The sequence below is a fragment of the Macaca nemestrina genome, chromosome 3 (assembly GCF_043159975.1).
Source record: "Macaca nemestrina isolate mMacNem1 chromosome 3, mMacNem.hap1, whole genome shotgun sequence".
NCBI lineage: Eukaryota > Metazoa > Chordata > Mammalia > Primates > Cercopithecidae > Macaca > Macaca nemestrina.
Window position 1 is genome coordinate 132,870,329 of NC_092127.1, and position 24,331 is coordinate 132,894,659.

The 24,331-nt window shown below is 34.1% G+C and overlaps 1 protein-coding gene across 1 annotated transcript; it reads left to right on the top strand.

Moving 5' to 3' along the window:
• The first annotated feature begins 551 nt into the window (after nt 1-551).
• LOC105477337 (casein kappa) lies at nt 552-10,088 on the top strand. Its single transcript, XM_011733810.2, has 4 exons — nt 552-604; nt 2,732-2,793; nt 5,740-5,772; nt 9,593-10,088. Exons 2-4 carry the CDS (start codon nt 2,740-2,742, stop codon nt 10,052-10,054), a joined length of 549 nt encoding a protein of 182 aa, XP_011732112.2. The 5' UTR covers nt 552-604; nt 2,732-2,739; the 3' UTR covers nt 10,055-10,088.
• Nucleotides 10,089-24,331: the final 14,243 nt, after the last annotated feature.

Sequence of the window (24,331 nt, forward strand, 5' to 3'; positions counted from 1 at the left end):
AATGTTTCATATACGGGTTTTACCTTTATAAGGAGGTGCTCTTGGGTATGTGTGAGATGGCCAATTATTTAATTTTTAATAATCAATAATTGTAATTCTGGAAGGAAGAAGACCAACCACAGTCTATACCAAATGCAGTATCACTTGAAATTCAGGTTCTTAAACTAAAAGAAACAATTAAAATGTGAAAGTATTGTGACTATTTTTCATTTCAACAGCAGTTTTAAGTTCAAATACATAGGATAAGTTGAATAAGAATACAATTAATATTTTTTAAAATTCTTCTATATTTCTTTATAAAACAAAAAAGATTATTTAAAAAGATATGAATACTCTTTTTTCAAGCTTTATGAGTGATGACTTTACATCCTTCTCCGCATTTCATTAAAAAGGATTGACCCAAAAGTGACCCTGCTGTCATCAAATCTTTCCTTTCTGTCATCATCTTATTGGGTAAAAAGTAGGAGGGAAACAGAATAGCGTGACTCAAGGTACTAATATCCTTTCATTGGTCTGGTCTTCAGTTATTTATCTTGGGTCTTCTCTGCAGCTGACAAGCCAACTCAACCTACTGCCAACCAAGACCTGACTGGCACGAGGAAAGGTAATGCTGCTGAAACACCTGAGAAAAGAAAGTGATTATATTCACAGTAGTTAGTTTGGACATCACCATAGTTATTTCAGAATCACATTTTCTTCCTTTTAGTTATTGTTAAGCTTGAATATGACCTAGCATCACTTTAAAATTAATTTCTAACCTAAACCTAAGTTCTGAATGGTGTTATGATCAAATTTATTTTTAACTTTAATCTGGGTTCCAGTCGAATTCTGACACCAGCTAAATCATAGTAGACATTGTGAATTACGAACAAAAAAGGCGTTTAACATATTCCTACAGACAAACGTTGAGAGTTAATTCCTCAGGAAGTTGGACTCATGATAATAATCGCAATTGATCCCTTAATAACTTTCAAATTTTATTTCTATAAAAGTCATAATTTTATGTGTTATGGAATAATTTTTTTAAAACATGCCTTTCAAATACTCATGAAAGCTGTATAACTCTACCATTTCACAAACTATTTCTTCTTACCAAGTGATGAGGGCAAATGCAAATGTAGCTGATATGCAAAGTATGGTCTTATCTCTGTAATTTTAGTTTGTGCCAAAAACAAATTACTATCATTTTATAGAATATTTTCTTTTGTTTACATATCATTTTACTGTGTGAATTGATAAGGGGTCTGTGATTCATCATGAAAATATTTTCAGTCTATAATCCTAAAAGATCACTAGCAAGTGAAGCATTAATAAGGAGCTTCATCCCACTTAAAGAAATACGAGTTTTCTTAGATTGTTCAAATTGATTACAAATGAGTTCCATCGAACGGAAATTGGATGACATCGTATGGGCAGTTTTGAAGTCACTTCAGTAGACAGCCTTCCTAATCATTATTGCCTGAGAATCAGACGCTAATGGAGTACAATGTGCTTTCTATCCCCTATCTGAGACTTTAATTCTGTGAATCTTTTTTGTAAAGTTCAAGTTTGTGGTGATTTAAGTTTATATGAGTATATCAATAACAATAGCTGCAACAAGATGAAGTTAGTAATTACTTCCTAAACATAATATATACTTAAATATAAAAAGTTTGGGGTATCATATATTATTATTGTCTAAAAAGATGATTTATTAAAAATCAAATAAGAAGGTATGACACTGTATATACTCTTTTAGAAAAATAAGGTTTATTTATTTCTTTAAATATTTTAGTCAAAGCCACTCTATCATCTCTATATTTCCTATTAAAACACTCGAGTTAATCATATCGGTTATGATTATTAGAGAAGCATGTCATAAAGGAAACAGTTTCATAACCCTCCACTTCCCGTTCCATCCTACATACTTCTGTTGGATTGATCATGGAATTACAGAATTTTAGAAATCTCTAAGTTCAAACCCTAGTTTTACAGGTAAAAAAATGTAAAGCCCAGGAAAGGGAAATCACTTGATCAAAGTTGCAGAGGTAGAGAACTCTGGTCTAGAACTCAGTCCTCCAAAAAATGTATAGTCATACACTTTCTAGTCCGAAAACAATCAATTGTTTTCTGTTGTTTATAAAGTCATGCCTAGCTTTTTCACCCATCATTAACTTAAAGGTGTTTACTTTTTCTGCTCTAAACTTTCCTTCCAATCTTGTAATTCTCTTCTCATACAAGATTCCAATCAAATGTTCATGGTGATTCTCAAGACTTTCTCCTCTACTTGAAATACTTCTCTCCCTATTAAACCCTGCATAGGCAAGCCTCACCTGTATGTCATTTTCCCACACAAAGACTGCTGCTTCTCTTAACTGAAACTTTTTTTAGTAGAAAACCACTTTTGTGGCATTTTCTACTTTTTTCCCTCTTACAGTTATTCATGTATATTTCAACACTCTTCCTAAAATTGATGCTACTCATTGCATCATATTTACCTTGATAATCTCAACATTTGACATAGTAATGATAATTTTATAATTCCATTAATGCTGTCAAAAATTAAATTCAGAAATTTTTTTACTCCAAGTTTGAGTTTTTACATTCTTTTGTTAAAATAAATTTTTCACATTGGCTAAATCTACCTGTAAATCTGGCTTTTTTTCTTAATCAAAGCAAACATTGTATTCAAGTCACTCCTAAAATTCTAGTAACAAATTCTTCTAAATTAATTTTTTAAATGTATCTTTAGGTGCAATAATGAAGAGTTTTCTTCTAGTTGTGAATGTCCTGGCATTAACCCTGCCTTTTTTGGTAAGTTAATTTCATCTAACCAGTTTGTACTGACTTTAAGAAATTTTTATTTAAGGGCTCTAACTATTCAAATTTCTTAATACAGTTATACCTCATAGACCAAAATATCTACAAACTTGTTATATTTTAAGGTTAATTTTTTAAATATTATTTCTATTATAAAATCAAAGTCATGTTCTTTTGGATATCCATTTAGTTCTGTGAATTAAGAAATCATAGTTAATCATATATAGGAAACTTTTAAAATTCTCATACTATAGAGAAAATACATTCTGTGGGGAAAACAATACTGAAAACATTTTAAAATTATAAGTGCATTAAAGATAATTCAGAAAGAATAACTACAGAAATCATAGTCCGGGAATCAGAAATTATTTTAATTAAGTTCGTATCTCACCCAGACTCCAATGTCTTTATGGAAACAAAATCCTTCAAAGGTCAACTTTGGTTAAGCTTTTTCACAAGTTTCAAAGACCTTGATACTTCTGCCTTTAATATTCGAATCATTATCTTTTGCTACATTCTTCTCCATTATGTCAATTGACTGACCCCTTTCCAGGGATCCGTGGCCATAAACAGCTTGAAGGTTTGCAGGCATTATCTTGAATTATATGCAATGTTTTAAGGCTACTGGACCTAGAAAAAGTTCTGTTTTTGTCTTTTAATTTTTTGACTTGTTTTTATTGTTGTTTTGGCTATTGCCTCTTTTTATTTTCATGTTCATCTGGGGATTCTAGGCACTCACAAAGGAGGCAAGCATAATAATGGTATATGTCCACCTCCTGGATTGTAAAATTTTGGGGAGCACTAGTCCTTGTTCTGTAAATCTCTGTAATATTTATTTATTATTAAGTTTAGACTTGCTTTTAAGTTAACATCTATTAATTAATTCTATTATCTGCATGTTGTGCCTATGTATAACATGTCTATTAACTCTATTAGGTCAATTCTTGGAGTCAAAATTACCTTTTAAAACTTTGAGTTCTACAACTCAGATACTTTGTGGCCACCTGAACATTTAGAACTTAGGTTTTCTCTTTGAGTAATAGGGCTTAAAGTTTAAATCATAAAATGATCCACAAATCCCTGCTGCATAGCAACCTGTTCCTGAGCTACCTGAGCCGGATTTGTCTTTCAAACATTCCTTCCCATTTTCACAAAGGCTTCAGGCCTCAGGGACATGAACAAATATACAGAAAAAAATAATTTAAGTTTATTGATTTTTACCATTCAATCTTATGAGCAGTCAAATTTATACAAATTAAAACATCAATGTGATACCATCTTTTATGTACTATTTTATCCCTTCCCCCAAAATGAAAATAGTTAGATAATATTTTACTAGCAATTATGTACTAAACTGCATAAATACATAGCCTATTGGTGACATTTTAATTTGGCACAAATTTTCTGTACCACAATTTGATAATTTCTATCAAAGAATCGCTGAAAACTAATGACATTTGTGAAAAATCTTTTTAAGGTATTAATGGAAATTATTAAAAAGGCCACTGGTATACAGATGTTAATCATCTGTCTGTTTATAATTAAAATTTTATCTTAATAGATAACAATAAGAAATAAACATTTCATGACATAATCATTGACAACTTAGTTATCAACTATAAAAATGTAGGTATGAAACCTATGATATAAATTTTAAAAAATGAGATACCACATTTCTTATAAAAATGCAGGATACTTTTTAGACAAGCATATACCAGGAATACATAGCATAGGTTGATATTGCATTAAGGTATCCAGATTGTCAGAATTTTTTAAAGTATACTTTCTATAATATTCATATTACTTTTTTTTTTTTTTTTTTTTTTTTTTTTTGAGACAGAGTCTCACTCTGTCACCCAGGCTGGAGTGCAGTGGTACGATCTTGGCTTACTGCAACCTCTGCCTCCCAGGATCAAGCAATTCTCCTGCCTCAGCCTCCTGAGTAGCTGGGACTACAAGCTCCCGCCACCATGCCCAGTTTATTTTTGTATTTTTAGTAGAGGCAGGGTTTCACCATGTTGGCCAAGCTGGTCTTGAACTCCTGACCTCAGATGATCCACCCACCTCTGCCTCCCAAGGTGCTGGGATTACACAGTGAGACACCATGCCCAGACTCATATTACTTCTTTACATTTTAAACTAATGATTTAATATATTTAAAGAAAAGCAAGTCTTTGTCTTAAAGCAAGGAAACTTTATTACCTTCTCAAATTTCTGATTTTCTATACTCACACCTTCCAAAAGGTTTCTAGAGTCATTTTATACCCAACGAATACATGTGTAATGTCCTAAACCAGAACTGCCAATTTAAAACTATTTAATATTATACCTCCCTTCAAAAGTTTCTAAAAGCTTTAGAGTTTTTAGTTTTATAAATACATGTCCATAAAATTGTGTTCTCACTCCTGATTCTCTAAATATGTCACAATTCAAAACTAAGAAAAGCACTATAAAAACAAATGAAAGATGGTATTTAAAACACATATTTATATGTTAAGGTTATGCAAGAGGCAATATTTTAAATCTTCTAAGTAAACCTTATGAATCATCTTAGTATGAGAGCAGAGAAAGGAAAAAAGGCTCAATACTCCTCTAATTTTTAACAATGTATATTTAATAAAAACTGAATAGAAATTATTCATACTTTTCATTTAAGTGTATTGTGTATTTGCTGGCACAGCGGTCAGATGAATAGATTTTTCCCACAGTGACTTTTTCATTCTAGGTGGTTATATTTAAAGACAATATAAACATGAAGTTTATTATTACTAATCAGTTACACTACTGTTGCTTCTTAAGTAGTCCAACAAGCCTCATAGATCAATCATGAAAAATGTTTTAAAAAATAAAAAAAAAAACATATTTTGCCTTTAATGCAAAATTTTATTTAACTGATTTAAGTCTTCCTTTTTTTTTCTTACTTCTTCTGGAACTCCCTAGGCTGCAGAGGTTCAAAACCAGAAACAACCAGCAGTAAGTCTATTTCAATTATTTCTATTAGAGGCATGAACTGCAAAATATATTCTGTAAAGGTCAGTCATACTACAGATGCCTTCTGTCTAAAACTTAAATATTTCATCTCATTAAATAATCTAATAATATTTCCAAAATTCATTTCAGCAAAAGGTGATATGAATCAACATTGACGTTCTAGCTGAAAGTTTTGTTTTCTTATATAACCTGTCATGTATCTTTGGTTTTCAGGTATATTTCACAATATGAGAAAACTCTTTCAGCATTTCATATTGGAAAAAAATGAAAACATAAGTAAAGCTTAATATTTCCCCTTTCCACTTTTTAAGACAAGGAAAGGTCCTTCTCTGACCCCTCCTAGAATACTTCTCATACATCTATATTTACTTCCCCTTTTGTTCCCCACATATGTTTGAATACATTAAATATATCTCATTTTAGGAGTTTGCTTTGTAGTATAATTTTGCTGATTTATTTCTATTTATACGGAAAGGTCTCCCAATGAATTTTTATGACAAATTTTTAAATAGAGGCACGTAGTTATAGACAATTCTTTTTTTTAAACATACCCTAAGCTCTAGGGTACATGTGCACAGCATGCAGATTTGTTACATATGTATACATGTGCCATGTTGGTGTGCTGCATCTATTAACTCGTCATTTACATTAGGTATATCTCCTAATGCTATCCCTCCTCCCTCCCCCCACCCCATGACAGGTCCCCAGTGTGTGATGTTCCCCTTCCTGTGTCCAAGTGTTCTCATTGTTCAATTTCCACCTATGAGTGAGAACATACGGTGTTTGGCTTTTTGTCCTTGTGATAGTTTGCTGAGAATGATGGTTTCCACCTTCACCCATGTCCCTACAAAGGGCATGAACTCATCCTTTTGATGGCTGCATAGTATTCCATGGTGTATATGTGCCACATTTTCTTAATCCAGTCTATCATTGATGGATATTTGGGTTGGTTCCAAGTCTTTGCTATTGTGAATAGTGCTGCAATAAACATACGCGTGCATGTGTCTTTATAACAGTATGATTTATAACCCTTTGGGTATATACCCAGCAATGGGATGACTGGGTCAAATGGTATTTCTAGCTCTAGATCCTTGAGGAATTGCCACACTGTCTTCCACAATGGTTGAACTAGTTTACAGTCCCACCAACAGTGTAAAAGTGTTCCTATTTTTCCACATCCTCTCCAGCACCTGTTGTTTCTCGACTTTTCAATGATCACCATTCTAACCGGTGTGAGATGGTATCTCATTGTGGTTTTGATTCACATTTCTCTGATAACCAGTGATGATGAGCATTTTTTTCATGTGTCTGTTGACTGCATGAATGTCTTCTTTTGAGAAGTTCATATCCTTCGCCCACTTTTTGATGGGGTTGTTTTTTTCTTGTAAATTTCAGTTCTTTGTAGATTCTGGATATTAGCCCTTTGTCAGATGAGTAGATTGCAAAAATTTTCTCCCATTCTGTAGGTTGCCTGTTCACTCTGATGGTAGTTCCTTTTGCTGTGCAGAAGCTCTTTAGTTTAATTATATCCCATTGGTCAATTTTGGTTTTTGTTGCCATTGCTTTTTGTGTTTTAGACATGAAGTCCTTGCCGATGTCTATGTTCTGAATGGTATTGCCTAGGTTTTCTTCTGGGGTTTTCATGGTTTTAGGTCTAACATTTAAGTCTTTAATCCATTTTGAATTAATTTTTGTACAAGGTGTAAGGAAGGGATCCAGTTTCAGCTTTCTACATATCGTTAGCCAATTTTCCCAGCACCATTTATTAAATAGGGAGTCCGTTCCTCATTTCTTGTTTTTGTCAGATTTGTCAAAAATCAGATGGTTGTAGATGTGTTGTGTTATTTCTGAGGTCTCTGTTCTGTTCCACTGGTCTATATCTCTGTTTTGGTACCAGTACAATGCTGTTTTCGTTACTGTAGCCTTGTAGTATAATTTGAAGTCAGGTAGCCTGATGCCTCCAGCTTTGTTCTTTTCACTGAGGATTGTCTTGGCAATGTGGGGTCTTTTTCAAGTCCATATCAACTTTAAAGTAGTTTTTTTTCAATTCTGTGAAGAAAGTCATTGGTAGCTTGATGGGGATGGCAGTGAATCTATAAATTACCTTGGGCAGTATGGCCATTTTCACAACATTGATTCTTCCTATCCATGAGCATGGAATGTTCTTCCATTTGTTTGTGTCCTCTTTTATTTTGTTGAGCAGTGGATTTTAGTTCTCCTTGAATAGGTCCTTCACATCCCTTGTAAGTTGGATTCCTAGGTATTTTATTCTCTTTGAAGCTATTGTGAATGGGAGTTCATTCATGATTTGGCTCTCTGTTTGTCTGTTATTGGTGTATAAGAATGCTTGTGATTTTTGCACATTGAGTTTGTATCCTGAGACTTTGCTGAAGGTGCTTATCAGCTTAAGAAGATTTGGGGCTGTGATCATGGGGTTTTCTAAATATACAATCATGTCATCTGCTAATAGGGACAATTTGACTTCCTCTTCTCCTAACTGAATACCCGTTATTTCTTTCTCCTGCCTGATTGCCCTGGCCAGAACTTCCAACATTATTTTGAATAGGAGCAGTGAGAGAGGACATCCCTTTCTTGCGCCAGTTTTCAAAGGGAATGCTTCCAGTTTTTGCCCATTTAATATGATATTGACTGTGGGTTCATCATAAATAGCTCTTATTATTGTGAGATGTGTCCCATCAATACCTAATTAATATTGAGAGTTTTTAGCATGAAGGGCTGTTGAATTTTGTCAAAGGTCCTTTCTGCATCTATTGAGAAGAGCAACTCCAAGACACATAATTGTCAGATTCATCAAAGTTTAAATGAAGGAAAAAATGTTAAGGGCAGCCAGAGTGAAAGGTCGGGTTACCCACAAAGGGAAGCCCATCAGACTAACAGTGAATCTCTCCGCAGAAACTCTACAAGCCAGAATAGAGTAGGGGTCAATATTCAACATTCTTAAAGAAAAGAATTTTCAACCCAGAATTGCATATCCAGCCAAACTAAGCTTCATAAGTGAAGGAGAAATAAAATCATTTACAGACAAGCAAATGCTGAGAGATTTCGTCACCACCAGGCCTGCCTTACAAGATCTCCTGAAGGAAGCAGTAAACATGGAAAGGAACTACCAGTACCAGCCACTGCAAAAACATGCCAAATTGTAAAGACCATCCATGCTAAGATATAGACAATTCTTTATCTAATCTTTTGTGAAGAAAATTAAACAAAAAAAAAAAATCCAAAATTCAAATCCAGGAATCACTCCACATCACGTTATATTACTATTCTGCTATAATTAGTTTAGGAAAAATAAATGTGCTCTTAGGCTAATTTTTAAATAAATAAAATTTGAGATCAATTACAAATATGTGGTGAGAATACATATGTGTGTGTGTGTGCCATTTTGTGTGTGTCTGCATGTTGTGCTTGCATATAACATGTCAAAGTTCTGAGTGAGATTTTTCTCTGTGTTGTACCTATAATAGCTAACATGTCAGATCACTTTCTATATATGCCAAACTCTGGGCAATATGGTTTACATTATGAATAAACTCATCTAATTTCTTTGAAACAAATATTATATTGATATTATCAAAATAATATTTATAATATTGAAAATCATGAAGTGGAAAGGCAATGTACAAATCAACATCTTATAAAATAATATTGTTGCTGGGTTCCCTACTTCTAATATCTTACTCAATGGCACATACTATATTATTTCAAAAAATGCAGATTTAAGGTATTTCTACATTTGGGTCTATAATAATAATATTCTGTATAATTTATTCTTTTTTTGTAGTGCCATGAGAACGGTGAAAGACGGTTCTATCAGAAAACAGCTCCATATGTCCCAATGTATTATGTGCCAAATAGCTATCCTTATTATGGAACCAATTTGTACCAACATAGACCAGCTATAGCAATTAATAATCCATATGTGCCTCGCACATATTATGCAAACCCAGCTGTAGTTAGGCCACATGCCCAAATTCCTCAGCGGCAATACCTACCAAATAGCCACTTACCCACTGTGGTACGTCGCCCAAACCTACATCCATCATTTATTGCCATCCCCCCAAAGAAAATTCAGGATAAAATAATCATCCCTACCATCAATACCATCACTACTGTTGAACCTACACCAGCTCCTACCATTGAACCAACGGTGGACAATGTAGTCACTCCAGAAGATTTTTCAGAGTCCATCATCACGAGCACCCCTGAGACAACCACAGTCTCAGTTACTACACCTACGGCATGAAAACACCAAGGAAATACCAAAGAAGACAACACAGGTAAATGAACAATATACAAAATGAATAATTCTGACAAGAAGCATGGATTTATGAATACAACCATAAATTCTAAAATAGTACAAATAGATAAACTAAGTGTATTACAGAAGCAGAAAAAACAGGGTACTTACAATTTTACCTTGGTAAACCCATAGCATTGATATACCAGATTCTGTTCCAACTAGAAATTTAAAATAATTTTATTTGACAAAGTGAAAATAATTGGCAACTTTATTATCAAACTTTTTTATGACAATTGGGACACTCTTAGAATCTAATAGTTTTATTTCATCCTTATTCACACACAAACTATGACAGTAGAGTAAAACAGCAAGTAACACTTTCATGATTTTTATTTCAAAAGTAATTTTAGAAGAAGTTATATAGAATATGGGTTTAAGTAAATTTTAATTCTGTAACAATTCTCTTGCACTCTCATTGTAGTATGAAGAGTGAAAGGAACGATATGTTTCCATGCATTTCTTTATTTCAGACATCATTTCCAAATGATTCATGAAGTTAAGCCTCTCATATTTCTCCTATTCTAAGATAAACCCATGGAAGAATTATAATGCTTAACTTGAAAAACATAAATATTAAAAGGATACTTTCAGAACACTGAATGTGATGCAAAATGTTACTATTTATTACTTGGACCAATGGATAATGGTAGAGTTTAAAATAATCTGAAACTTATGAGAAGAATTTAAACAAATAGAATGATTAACAAAGTGAAAAATATCCAAAGAGTGTAAAATACTTTGGGGAGGCTGGGCGTGGTGACTCACGCCTGTAATCATAACACTTTGGGAGGCCGAGGCGGGTGGATCACAAGATCAGGAGATCGAGACCATCCTGGCTAACATGGTGAAACCCCTTCTCTACTAAAAATACAAAAAATTAGCCGGGCTTGGTGGCGGGCGCCTGTAGTTCCAGCTACTCAGGAGGTGAAGCAGGAGAATGGCATGAACCCAGGAGGCAGAGCTTGCAGTGAGCCGAGATCGCGCCACTGCACTCCAGCCTGGGCAACAGAGCGAGACTCCGACTCAAAAAAAATAAAAAATTTAAAAATTAAAAACACACTTTGGGGAGAAAATTGCAAAATTTTGAGTTTCTTTGCAACAAATATTTTCAGTCCATCAGATATTTACATGTTTTATGATCTAAAATACCAGACAATGGTCTGCGATATCATGGGACTACTATTAGCCCAGAAAAGGTTGCTTCTTTCATCTTCTTGCCTAATGACCATAGGCTGGTCATTACTTTCTCTGAATTTTTATTTTCTCATTTCTGGTTGCTATGAGACTCAAGTGAGAATGCACATGTGAAAGGATTTTAAAAACTGATCGATCTGTAAAATGTCATGTATTGGAAAAGATAAAGTAAAATTAATAAATATTAACATTTATTTTTAACCAATATCCTAAGTCTCCACCAAATGATAAAAACTGTGCATAATTATGTCTGTTGATTCCCATAGTGACTATATGAAACAGATACTATTCCTATCTCAAATTTAGGGATAAAAACCAGTAGGACTGAGGACATTAAGTAAATTATCACAGCTAGAACATGCAAATGGGAGGCAAACCAAACCTGTTTAATATCAGACAGTGGGGCTTAATTACTATGTCATTTATTTTTATACGGGCTAACTTGCCAAAAACCAGGAAAAATACACTGTGATTTCCTTAGACTAGCGTATGGGTAAAGTGTGTTGTTTAGTTGCTGTTCAACAGGATATCTGTTAAGAAAAAGAGAATAAGAGCTGGTTAGACAGCTGGCTTATCCTATTTTTGAGAACAAAATAAGAAAATTTTATTAAAGACCACATGAAAGCAAGTTATTTAATAAGTAGTTACATATTTTACTGATGCAAAATGTAAAGAAACATGTAAAAGACAGTTTTTCTGTAAATATTACATGTCTATTATTTTCAGTTTACTATATGCCTATTTTAAATATTTAAATTTAAATATTTAATCTCATTAACTTATGGGATACAGACAAAAAAGAAAAATTATGGAAGCTAAATAAATATGTATCATGAGAACTGTTAACACACTATGAATAAATTTCTAAACTATCTTTATTTTTTATAGGACTTGCTGAAACCAAACGACTACTTCACACTCCTTCAGTCATTTGTCCACCTTCAGTCAATTGAAAATGTGATTTTCACAGATTCAGCTCTTCTCTCCTTACATTTTACATTCATGCCACATTCAATATTTTGATTCTTGCACAATAAAGCCAACTGATTGCAACTGATTCTTTGAGAGGAGTTTGCAAAGGGACCTCAGGGATCTCTGAAACTTTGAAATGCTGACAAATTTAGTGTGAGTTAGAGTACACAAATTTACCTAAAAGCAGAGTTCATAGTTTCATCAGGTTCTCAAAAGTGGTTCATGGTCTGACACTAAGAATTTCTCCTCTAGGATGACACTGGGACCAGAGAAGAGCCAAGCCATAGTGTTCCAATCCAGGGGACTACAGAACGACTCTTGAGAGCCATGGGAACTCTAGAGTTAGAATTAAATTTAAGTGCCCAAATGTATTTCTAACGTTAGTCTAGATTATTTCTAAGAGCAAATTCTGGGCACAGGCAAATTACAAATGTCCACAATTACAAACACAGATACGTTGCAAAATTATAAATGTTGACAGAGACTCTAGACATGCATGACCATATCTCCCCACACTGGAAGCCACAGTCTCACATCTGTTCAAACACTCACACACACCCATCACATATCAGAAAGCTTCTGGAATTCAGGTATTCCAGTTCGGAAAAACTTGTAAATATTCAAGGTCCAAGGATATGACATAGCTGTTTTCTTAAACAAATATTGCAAGGAAAATCAGGTCACCTTTGTGCTTGGTCATATTTAACATGCCAGAAAAAATAAAACTCACTCAGCCCTTACAAAATGTTTACTGGTCATTTATCTAATCTGCTGTGACTCCCAACAGATGTGTTATTATTAGGATTGATTTACAGTCTTTTACCTGCTCTCTCACTCAAATGGAGAGTCTGCAACAGAGGCATGGAAGGAATATGACATGACTAGACCTTATTTGCTATGACCGTTAATGATATTATTAATTTCTTGAAAAACAAAGTAAATATGTGGAAAAGGCAAAATTTATATCATTAAAAATCTTATCACCTATTATATACAAGGTATTTCAAGAACACAAACAATAATAATGGCTGATATTAACAATAAGTAACAAGCAGTTATAAAGTACATAATATTTGCCAATCTTCTATTTGTTTGTATGTATTTACTCATTTAATATGTAGTCATGAACTACATATATTTGTTCTTGTCGTTATTATAAGTGAAAGAGAAATGAAGTAATTTTCCCCATGTGAGGCTGAGATTTGAACTCAAAGTCTTGCTTTAAAGTCCATGCTCTTTAAAAACCGACACATGGAACAGCGTAAAGAACCCATACATAAACCTGAACGTATGCAGTCAACTAATTTTCAGCAAGGGTGCAAAGAAGACACAATAGCAAAATTATAGTCTTTTTAATAAATGGTGCTGGAAAAACTAGATATCACATGCAAAATAATGATATTGGACCCATATGTTACACCATACACAAAAATCTGCTCAAAATGGATAAAAAGTCAATGTAAGATTCGAAACCTTAAAATTGCTAGAAGAATACATAGGGAGAAAGCTCCTTGACATTGGCCTTGGCAAAAATTGTTTTGGATATCACACTAAAAGCTCTGGCTACAAAATCAAAAATAAGTAAATAAACTACATCAAACTAAAAAGCTTCTGCTCAGCAAAGAAAATAATCAACAAAATAAAAACCCCATACGTTGGGAGAAAATATTTGCAAACCATTTATCTAATAAGGGATTAATATCCAAAATATATAAAGAACTCACATATGAAAGGATGATCAGCATCACTATCAAGAAAATGCAAATCAAAACCACAATAAGATATCACATCACATCTGTTAGGATGACTTTCAAAAAGACAAGGGATAACAAGTGTTGACAAGGATGTGGACAAAAGGGAATCTTTGTGCATTGTTGGTGGGAATGTAGATAGGTGCAGCCATTGTGAAAAGCAGTGTGGAGGTGCCTATAGAAAATAAAAATAGAATTAGTGTATGACCCAAAAGACCCTTTTCTGGGTATCTACTCAAAGGAAATGAAATCACCCTTCGAAACGATATTTGCACTCTCTTGTTCATTGCAGCATTAGTCATAACAGCCAGTGTGGAAAAAACCTAAGTGTACATCAAGGGACATGGATAAAATATGTTGAAACACACACACACGCACACACACACAAACACACAGGGATATTATTCAGCCTTAAAAAAAAGAAAGAGATTCTGCTATTTGCCACAACATGGATGAACTTTGAAGTTGTAGGACAGAAAGCTAATTTCACTTACATGTGGAATAAAAAAAAAAAAAATCTGTCAAATACATAAAAACAGAGAACAAAATGGTAGCTACCAGGGATGGGCCACACTGGAAAGATGTAGGTCAAAGAATACAGAGTTGAATGCAGGATGAATAAGTCTAGAGATCTAATGTACAACATGAGAACTACAGTTAATAATATTGTATTTTATTTGAGGTTTTTGTTAACAGATTTTTGGTGCTCTTGACACACATAAAAATGGTAACATTGTGAAATGATGAAAGTGTTAATTTGCTTGATTGTAGTAACCATAGCACTATGTATATAAAAAATTATGTTGTATACCTTAAATATGTAAAATAAAAAATAAAAAGTCTATGCTCTTAATCATGTAAAAACTACTATAAAATCATTTTCAATGTAGCAAGTGAAATAAAATGTGAAGCAAAATACTTTGAAACAAGAAAAACATTCTTAATATTGGCTCATATTAATATGATTATGTCTCATTAAATAACATTAATAATGAGTTGCCAAAAGTAATATTTAAGTTAAACACTTACCTCCCAGATATGATGTTAATCCATATTTGCATCAATTGGATTAACTAACTGGAATATGTACTTAATCCCTCAGCTACTATTTTTACATGTTCACAAAATACATTGTTGAGCTGCTTATCTTTGACTTGGATAAATTACTTCGGATGCAAGGATTCATCCAGGTAGAAGTGGTTTGTTACACATGAGAAATTCGGTTGTTGGCACAGAAGAGATCTGATCTGGAGATGGTCACCTGTAGTCATTTACTTCTGTCGATTACTAGTTGATTGCTCACTGTAAATACAGCATGTTTCCCTCCCACCTCTAAGACATCATAGTAAATAAAATGAGACTTAGAAAAACATTTTATTTCTCAATCCTGCAAAATAGCCATATTTGAAAGTTCCCAGGTACTCAGAATCCAGTGCTACATTATATAACAAGTGTTTACATAGCACTTTAAAATGTATAAAGCACTTGTACACATGCTGACCTTTTAATCTTCACCAATAAACTCTTGAAGTAATTTGTTATTGATCCTCATTTTACATATGTGGAAACAACTCCACATGGACAAACATATGGTAGTGAAAATGTATAGGGTTCATATTTGTATAGAATCTGATCAAAGTGTCAGCTCAATATTAGCTGTGTAACTTTGGGCAATAAATATAATGGAAAGTATTATTTATTGATTTATTGATGTACCGTCAGGCTCTATAACAAGGGTTTTATAGGTATTTATTTTATATTGCATTCTCTTAGGAAAGTACTATTATTATACTTATGTAGATATGAGGAAATTGAGGCTCAGAGGGATTAAGTAATTTGGTTAAGATAAGAAAATACTGAGTAGTAGAATTTAGCTTTGAACTCTAGCAATTCAATCCACCAACCCTCATTATCATAACACTAGGACATATAACCTTTACTCTGATTAGAGTATTCAAGGTATTAGAGTACCTTATTATCATTGTCATATCCATTATCATATCACTAGAACATATAACCTTTTATCTGATTAAAGTAATTAAGGTATTAGAGTACGTTATATTAGTTGGTCATTCAATAAATGTTCATTCATTTATCCCTTAACTCCCTAAGTGATATTGCCAAGGACATCTGTTGTCCTTAAGATAAAGTCCATTTTCAAAGTCCTGTTGTTTACCTTCCCACTTCATTTCTCTTCATTAGATCATCATGCTATTCACCCCAGTGACTCAAAGACTTCTGTCACTGCTTTAGCTATACCATCACCATCCTCCAGCACTTTTCTGAAGCTGCTCAGATCACCATGATAATTCATAGCATCTAATCAAAATTTGAATCCCTGACTTATATCCTTGAGGAAATAGTTCCTGAACTTCCAAAATCAAGTGATCCACTAATGTGCCACCCATCATCCTGCCCCTCCCAGCTCCTCTGTCCCTTAATACTCCTTAAACTCAATGATACTGGCCTCTCCACCTCTCCCACCAGGGCTATAAACCCTAGAGACTGTGTTCTGCTCACCACTGTCTCTCCAAGGTGAGGTCTAATAGAGCGTAGCAGCTAAATAAATATTTGTTAAGCAAATAAACAAGGAAAGGAAAAATGGATTGTTGGTGACTAAAGTAGAAATACTGATTTAATTGAATTAAATAGCCTAGGCTTTTCTTACCAAAATCCAGAAGAAAAAGCAGTGTTGACCTTAACAGTTCACTAGTGATTATGAATCAAAGCTATCAAAGGCAATGATACACTGTCAGGCCAACTTTAAATACAAAAGAAAATTACTCAAATTATATTATCAATCACAGAAATCTGAAAGTGTAAAGAGAGAATGTTTTTATAATTTAATCTCAGTTTTCAAGGAAAGAAAATTGAATGTCAACAGAATGATAAACAAATTGCTATATCAATATTATATATTATCTTAACTCTAGTTCAATATTTGGAAGAAGATGGTAGCATCTCCTCTTCTTAATCTTCCTAACCTGATATGCTATCATAGTTGCCAGATGTCCATGATATTGGGATAAAGATTATAAAGCTAATAGTCAAGGCTAATGAGCAAAATTATACTTAAAAGATCAAGTGTATTATGTCTATATTTTATTGGCATATACTAAGAAATCCCAGAAACTTTGGAAGGTAAGATTAAACACTTAAATGTTCCCATAAAATAAACATTTTGTATTAATACAGTTATTTTCCATATTAAAAAAATAATTCTTTTGAATTATTCATTACAAAATATCTACAACTATTGTTAGAATGGCTAAGACAAGGACCTTAAATAACAAAATCTTGACATACTTCATGCTATGGAAGCAATAAATTTTAAACTTAACATTTGAAGTCATAATACAAATAATAAAAATGTAGCCAACAAAAAGAATCAGAAATTTATGTCCACACAAAAACTACACAGATGTTTATAGCAACTCTAATTCCTAATTGCCAAAACTCAGAAGCAACCAAGCTATCCTATAGTATGTGAAAGAATAAATAAACTGTGGTACATCCAGACAATGGAATATTATTCATCATTAAAAAGAAATGAGTTATCCGTCCATGAAACGACATGGAAAAAGTCAATATTACCAAGTGAAAGAAGCCATTCTAATACAGCTACATACTGTGTGATTCCACTATATGACATTCTGATCAAGGCAAAACGATGGAGACAGTAAAAAGATCAGTCATTGCCATGGATTCAATGAGAGGAAGGAATAAATAGGTGGAACACAGAAGATTTTACAGCAGTGAAAACTATTCTGTAAGGTGTTATCATGGATATATGTCATTATACATTTGCAAAAACCCACAGAATGTAAAACACCACAAATGAACCTTAATGTAAGTTATAAACTTTGGGTGATCATGAGGTGTCAATGTAAGTTAATCCACTGTAATGAATGTGCCACTCTAGTACACGATACTGATAATAAAGGAGGCTGGGATAGGGGGCTGAGATAAGGGGTATATGGGAACTCTATGTACTTCCCACTCAACTTTTCTGTGAACCTAAAACTGCTTTTGAAAGTAGTTTTTAAGAAAAAGAAAGAAATGAAAATCAAAACGTGAATAACATCAAAATGGCTATTTCCTATTGTTATCAATTAATATTTTTAAATACACTCAATGTAGCTTGATGTCACACGTACTTAGTCTTTACTTATACATGTATTTTTAATTTAGACAAGTGAGAGCCTTAAAACTCATGATCTATTGAGACAAATGCCATCAAGGTTAAATTCATCTTTCAAAACCAGAAAAACAAAGTCCTCGCATAGCCAGGCTGCACTAAGACAAGCCTACATCCAGACATCAAAGCAATCATCAAGCCAGGCTTCACTTACTGTTACTCAACCAAAATCACCTGTATCAGTTTTACCAAACCAATCTCTAACAACCAACTCTTTTAAATCTTCAACATCCAAGTCTACATCCAAACATTCATTATCCTCTCAAAATCCAGCAAAGGAGTCTAACTCTGCCAAAAAGCAATTTCTAGCTAAAAAGACTGTAAAAAATCAGCCTCAACCAAAACAACTTCAAAAAACAACAGAAATTAATCCACAGGTTTACACATAAAGTGACCTTACCTGACAAGTCTATGCCCAATCAGGCGTCTCTCACCAAAACTGCTATAAAAAGACAGCTGCTAAGCCTAAACAGAAACAGTCAAAAGTTACCAAATCTATAACCAAGAGGACATCATCTTCTCACAAAACAAACAAAAGATCATCAGTTGTCAGTGCTACACAGAAATCACTTGTAAAGGGAGCAAAAGAAAGACTACAGCTGCCAAAGCTGCACTTTGGCAGACATCATTTTTCCAGGGTGCAGTGAGGAGCCATCTAGTTCCTACACCTAAAGTTTCCACAGGTAAAACAAGGACAGTTTCTTCTAAGAGGGGTCCACTAAGCAATTTCCCAGGCTCCAGATTTACTTAAAAACAGTGGCAAAGTTCACAGCCAAAAAGTCTCAAAGATGCAATTCTGCTGGAAGCCAGTGTCTACCTTCCAAAAACAAACCAGAGAAGATAGGTCCTTTACGTCCTGGTCTCCAACTTACTTGACTTTACTAAATGTTCCCAAGCACCATGTGCACAAACTTCATCCACCATCCTCATGTTCAATAAAAATGCATCCATCCCAATTTCAAACTCACAAATCTAAACCTCATAAGCCCATACCTTGTCCACATCAACCAAAAAAGTATCCATCTCAGAATTCTGGAGAAGCAGCTACTTCATCACACACAACACCAACTCCTATCCTTGCAGAGATCACCATGGCAGCCGTTGGAGATAATAATGATATCACTACTAGCATGTCTTAAATTACACCTACCTCAAAGGCCTTTTCTACTACCCTCTTATCTACTACAACTATCTCTGTATCTCAAATCATCACCCACTCTGCAGATTACACTACCACCAGGCAAGGTACCGCTACGTTTGAAAGTGGCACTGTTGTGGTAACTAACACTACTGCTGCCACAGTAGGTAAAACCATGTTTGAAGTTGAAGCCACTACTGCTAAAACTGACACAACTATTAAAGAGACTGCTGTAACTGCTTCTATGACCAAACTCACAGCCACTATAGATAGCACTTAACAGTGCAACTGACACTGAAACCACTATGGAGGCTCTAGAAACCATGACAGCCGCTCTAAGAGTGACTGCTTCTACCCTCGGCACGACTCTGCCTGAGACCAATAACACTTCCACTACTGCCCCTAATTCCACCACTGCCCTGGATGATGCTACCAGTGCCACCAATACTACTGTTGACACTAAGCCTGAAAGAAATGTCACTGTCCCTGAAGAGTACACCTACGACATTGAAGATTATAATCCAGTCTCTGAGTACGAGTATGACCCAGAGCTTGCTGAAAGTTCCACCATAATTACAGAATCTAATGCCACAAGTGCTGTTATTCCTTCATCTCCAGGGGCCACTGTGCCTATACAAAATGCCTGAGAACCTACAACTGATAACACTGCTCAGAATCTACAGGTGACAGCCACTCCACATAGCCTTTGAATGTTGATTGGATACCCCAAACAACGATCAAATATTTGAGAAAATACTGAAAATGTTTAGCAGTGAAAACATAGCAATGCTGTAAGCATATACTATAATGTAGTTTTTAGTCTTTTTTCCTTTTATGCCAACATATCATATCATATATCTGAAGCACCACAAGAATTGTCATTGCATTTTTAAATGATGATTCAAAAAGTTCATAGTTCTCAACACTTGACATGAGTGGAATTTGTCTTTTATTCTTATTTCATTCTAAAGTGTCTTCGATGTCCTAAGAGCAACAATCCTTAAATTCTCTTAATTCCCCTCTCTTAAATTCTTTTAATTCTCTTAAAATCCCTCATTCACTGACCTTGATTAAATTATCCAACAAAACTTTGTCTCTTATAGTTTAAAGGGATAATTTATTGGCTTGGTGAATTTCATTCTTATGAAAGGAAATGAACACTTAAAATTGTTACCTATCGAAAAATAGGAATTAATTTTTGTAGGCTATGACATTTCTAGGCTGCTATAAAACAGGAGACAGATTTATTCAGATCATCTAAATTTCTTCTTGGCCTGAAAGAAAATTTGGCCCAGAAGAGTCCTAGAAATCTATACATATCTCCTTGTATAGAAAGACTCTTTAAATCATTCCTGAGTTATAAGGCACTGAAAGAACAAGACATGAGCTTCTCAGATCCAACAAGACTGTCTTGAATGAATGATGTCAGTGGCAGCTTTGGGACTTCTCCCTACTACTATGATCACATACTCATAGATCGGGTCCCAATGCATACATCGAGTCCCAAGGGTAATTGGACTGAGGAATCCTGCGCCTGGTCCTTTTCTCCAAGGTTATCACTATTCCTTCAAACACCTACATCCTCTGAGAAATAAGCAGGATGTTGATCTAATTTCATAGGGAGTGTTTGTGTTGGGAGTGTTGGTGAGAGAGAGAGAGAGAAAGAGAGAGAGAGAGATGGAAAGAGAGAGAGAGAACTATCATTCTATAGCTCACCAGAAGGGCTGTACTCATAAATTTACATTTCCCATCACAAATTTCTTCTGCTCTTTTGCAATGTGGAGTCAACAGAATACGTACATCGTAATCTAGTATTTTAAAAGAATTAAAAAACAAATATTTTTCCTTTCAGACCACAAGTTTTAGATTGATCAATTTTTATCTTAAAATACTTATTATCAAGACTATTCCACAGATTTTAAAATCAATGTACCCATGATACACAATTGATATGTATCATGAGTACATATTATATTTTCATAATCTGGATTCATATTATAAGCCTAAACCAAATTAGTAGACAAGGTTTCTCTTCTTTGTATAGCCTTTGAAGATATTTTAACTGCAGATGAGAAATAAGATAACAATCTGCTAAGCACAGGCATAAGTTTTCATCTGCTCTCTAGTGTCACACATGTTAACGTCTAATAATTTTCTGCTAACTGCTCTGCTTTTTCTTATACATTTAAACAATTATACACCTAAAATATTGACCAAGGCTCTTCTTTTGTTAAAAAAAAAAAGTAATTTCAGATAAGGGGGTATATTCATTTAACATGTTCACTTAAAAATACATTTTGAACATCTATTAATAGCAAGTTCCTCTGCTAAGTGCTATGAGACAGTGCAAAAAGACCCAGACAATTATTCTGGACTAATGAAGTTCACAGTAAAAGAGGAAACATACTATATGTATATAACTAATGATAGTACAATTCAAAATAGAAAAGGAGATGTCTTACAGACTGAGAGATCACGGCAGTGATCAGGAAAAAACAGTGTTATGATGGTGTGCACTTGTAGTCCTAGCTACGTGGGATATTTGAGTGGATTGCTTCAGCCCGGGAATTCAAGGCTGCAGTAAGCTATGATTGTGCCACTGCACTCCAAAGTGAGATTCTGCGTCTTAAAGAAAAAGTGTTATGGAAAAGATGGTACTTGGGTGGATGTGTGCTGCAAGCTGGCTGCTGGACCATAAACTGTTTACCGGTCAGTTATGAGTGAAGGACATAAATCACTTTTTGTCATTATGCACTTGTACTATTTATTTCAGTTTCCTTTTAATTATTGATTCATTCATTTACTCTTTCACTCATTCAGTAGCAAGACTTTCTTGTTGACAAAGGCAATGTGTTCTGGTGCAAGCTCCTTATCTCATTCCTGACCAACAATTTGAGTATACCTGAACTAAAACTAAGTAGCGGCTACTCCCTGCTCTTACAACTGGGGCATGCTCTCCTCATTTCACCTGTTTCCACCTATTCACTGTTGAGTAACTTCTCATAAATTTAGGCATTTAAACTTGTAATCCTTGCTATAAACAATGAAATAACTTAAGATTCGTGTAAAAGAAGGTAAATTCTTTTAGCTAATGTAAGATGAAGGTGAGAGTTAGTAAAGGCCTAATGGTGAAATTGAGGGGACAATTTTGAGATATATTAGGGAATAAATATCAGTAAAAATTGAGAATTTGTATATTAGATAAGATAGCATTAAAGAAGAAGCAATTTTCTGAATTGGATAACTGGTTACAAGATAATATCTCCACAAGAAAACTATTAGAACTGATAAACAAATTCAGCAAAGTTGGAGGATACAAAATCAACATACAAAAATAAGTAGCATTTCTATATGCCAACAGTGAACAATCTGAAAAAGAAAAAAAGGTAATTCCATTTACTATAGCCACACATAAAATGAAATACCTGGGAATTAATTGAAGAAGTGAAATATCTCTATAATGAAAACTATGAAAGGCTTGTAAAAGAAATTGAAGAGATATCAAAAATGGAAAAATATTTCATATTCATGGGTTGGAAAAATCAGTATTGTTAAAATGTCCATACATCCCAAAGCAATCTACAGATTCAATGCAATCACTATCAAAATACCAATGACATTCTTCACAGAAATAGAAAAAAAATATCTAAAATTTACATGGAACCACAGAAGACCCATAAGAGCCAAAGCTATCCTAAGCAAAAAGAACAAAACTAGAGGAACCACATTACCTGACTTCTAATTATACTACAGAGCTATATAACCAAAACAGCATGGTACTGGCATAAAAACAGATACACAAACCAATGGAACAAAATAGAGAATCCAGAAACAAATCCACATATCTGCAGTGAACTCATTTTTAACAAAGGTGCCAAGAACATACACTGCAGAAAAGACAGTCTCCTCAATAAATGGTGCTGGAAAAACTGGATATCCATATGCAGAGGAGTGAAACGAGGCTCCTTTCTCTCAGCATTTACAAAAAGCAAACCAAAATGGCTTAAAGACTTAAAATGAAGACCCAAAACTATGAAACCACTACAATAAAACACTGGAAAAGTCTCCAGGACATTGGTCTGGGCAATAATTTCTTGAGAATACCCAGAAGAACTGTCAGCCAAAGCAAAAATGGACAGATAGGAACATATCAAGTTAAAAAGCTTCAGCACAGCAGAGCATAGAATCAACAAACTGAAGAGATACCTAGAATGGGAGAAAATATCTGCAAACTACCGGTCTGACAAGGGATTAATAACTAAAATATATAAGGAGCTCAAATAACTCTACAGAAAAAAATCAATGCTCTGGGTTTTAAAATGGGTAAAATGCAAGGTATGGTATACGCCTGTGGTCCCAGCTACTAAGGATGCTGAAATGGGAGAATCACCTGGGGGTGGGAGGCAGAGGTTTCAATGAGCCAAGATGGCACCACTGCACTACAGCCTGGGTGATGAAGCGAGACCCTGTTTCAAAAAAAAAAAAAAGGCAAAAGATTTGAATAGATATTTCTCAAGAGAAGACATACAAATGGCAGAATGGCAGATGAGTATATGAAAAGATGTTCAAACGCAAATCAAAACTACAATGATGTATCACTTCAGCCCAGTTAAAATGGCTTATATCCAAATGGCAATAACAGATGCTGGTGAGGATGTGGAAAAAAAGGAACTCGTACACTGTTCATGGGAATGTAAATTAGTACAACCACTATGGAAAACAGTTTGGAGGTTCCTCAACAAAACTAAAAATTGAGTACCATATAATCCAGCCATCCCACTGATAGGTATACACCCAAAAGAAAGGAAATCAGCATATCAAAAAGATAGCTGCACTCCTATGTTTGTTGCAGCACTTTTCACAATACCTAAGATTTGAAAGCAAACTAAGTGTCCATGAACAGATGAATGGATAAAGAAAATGTAGCACATATACACAATGGAGTAATGTTCAGCCATAAAAAGAAT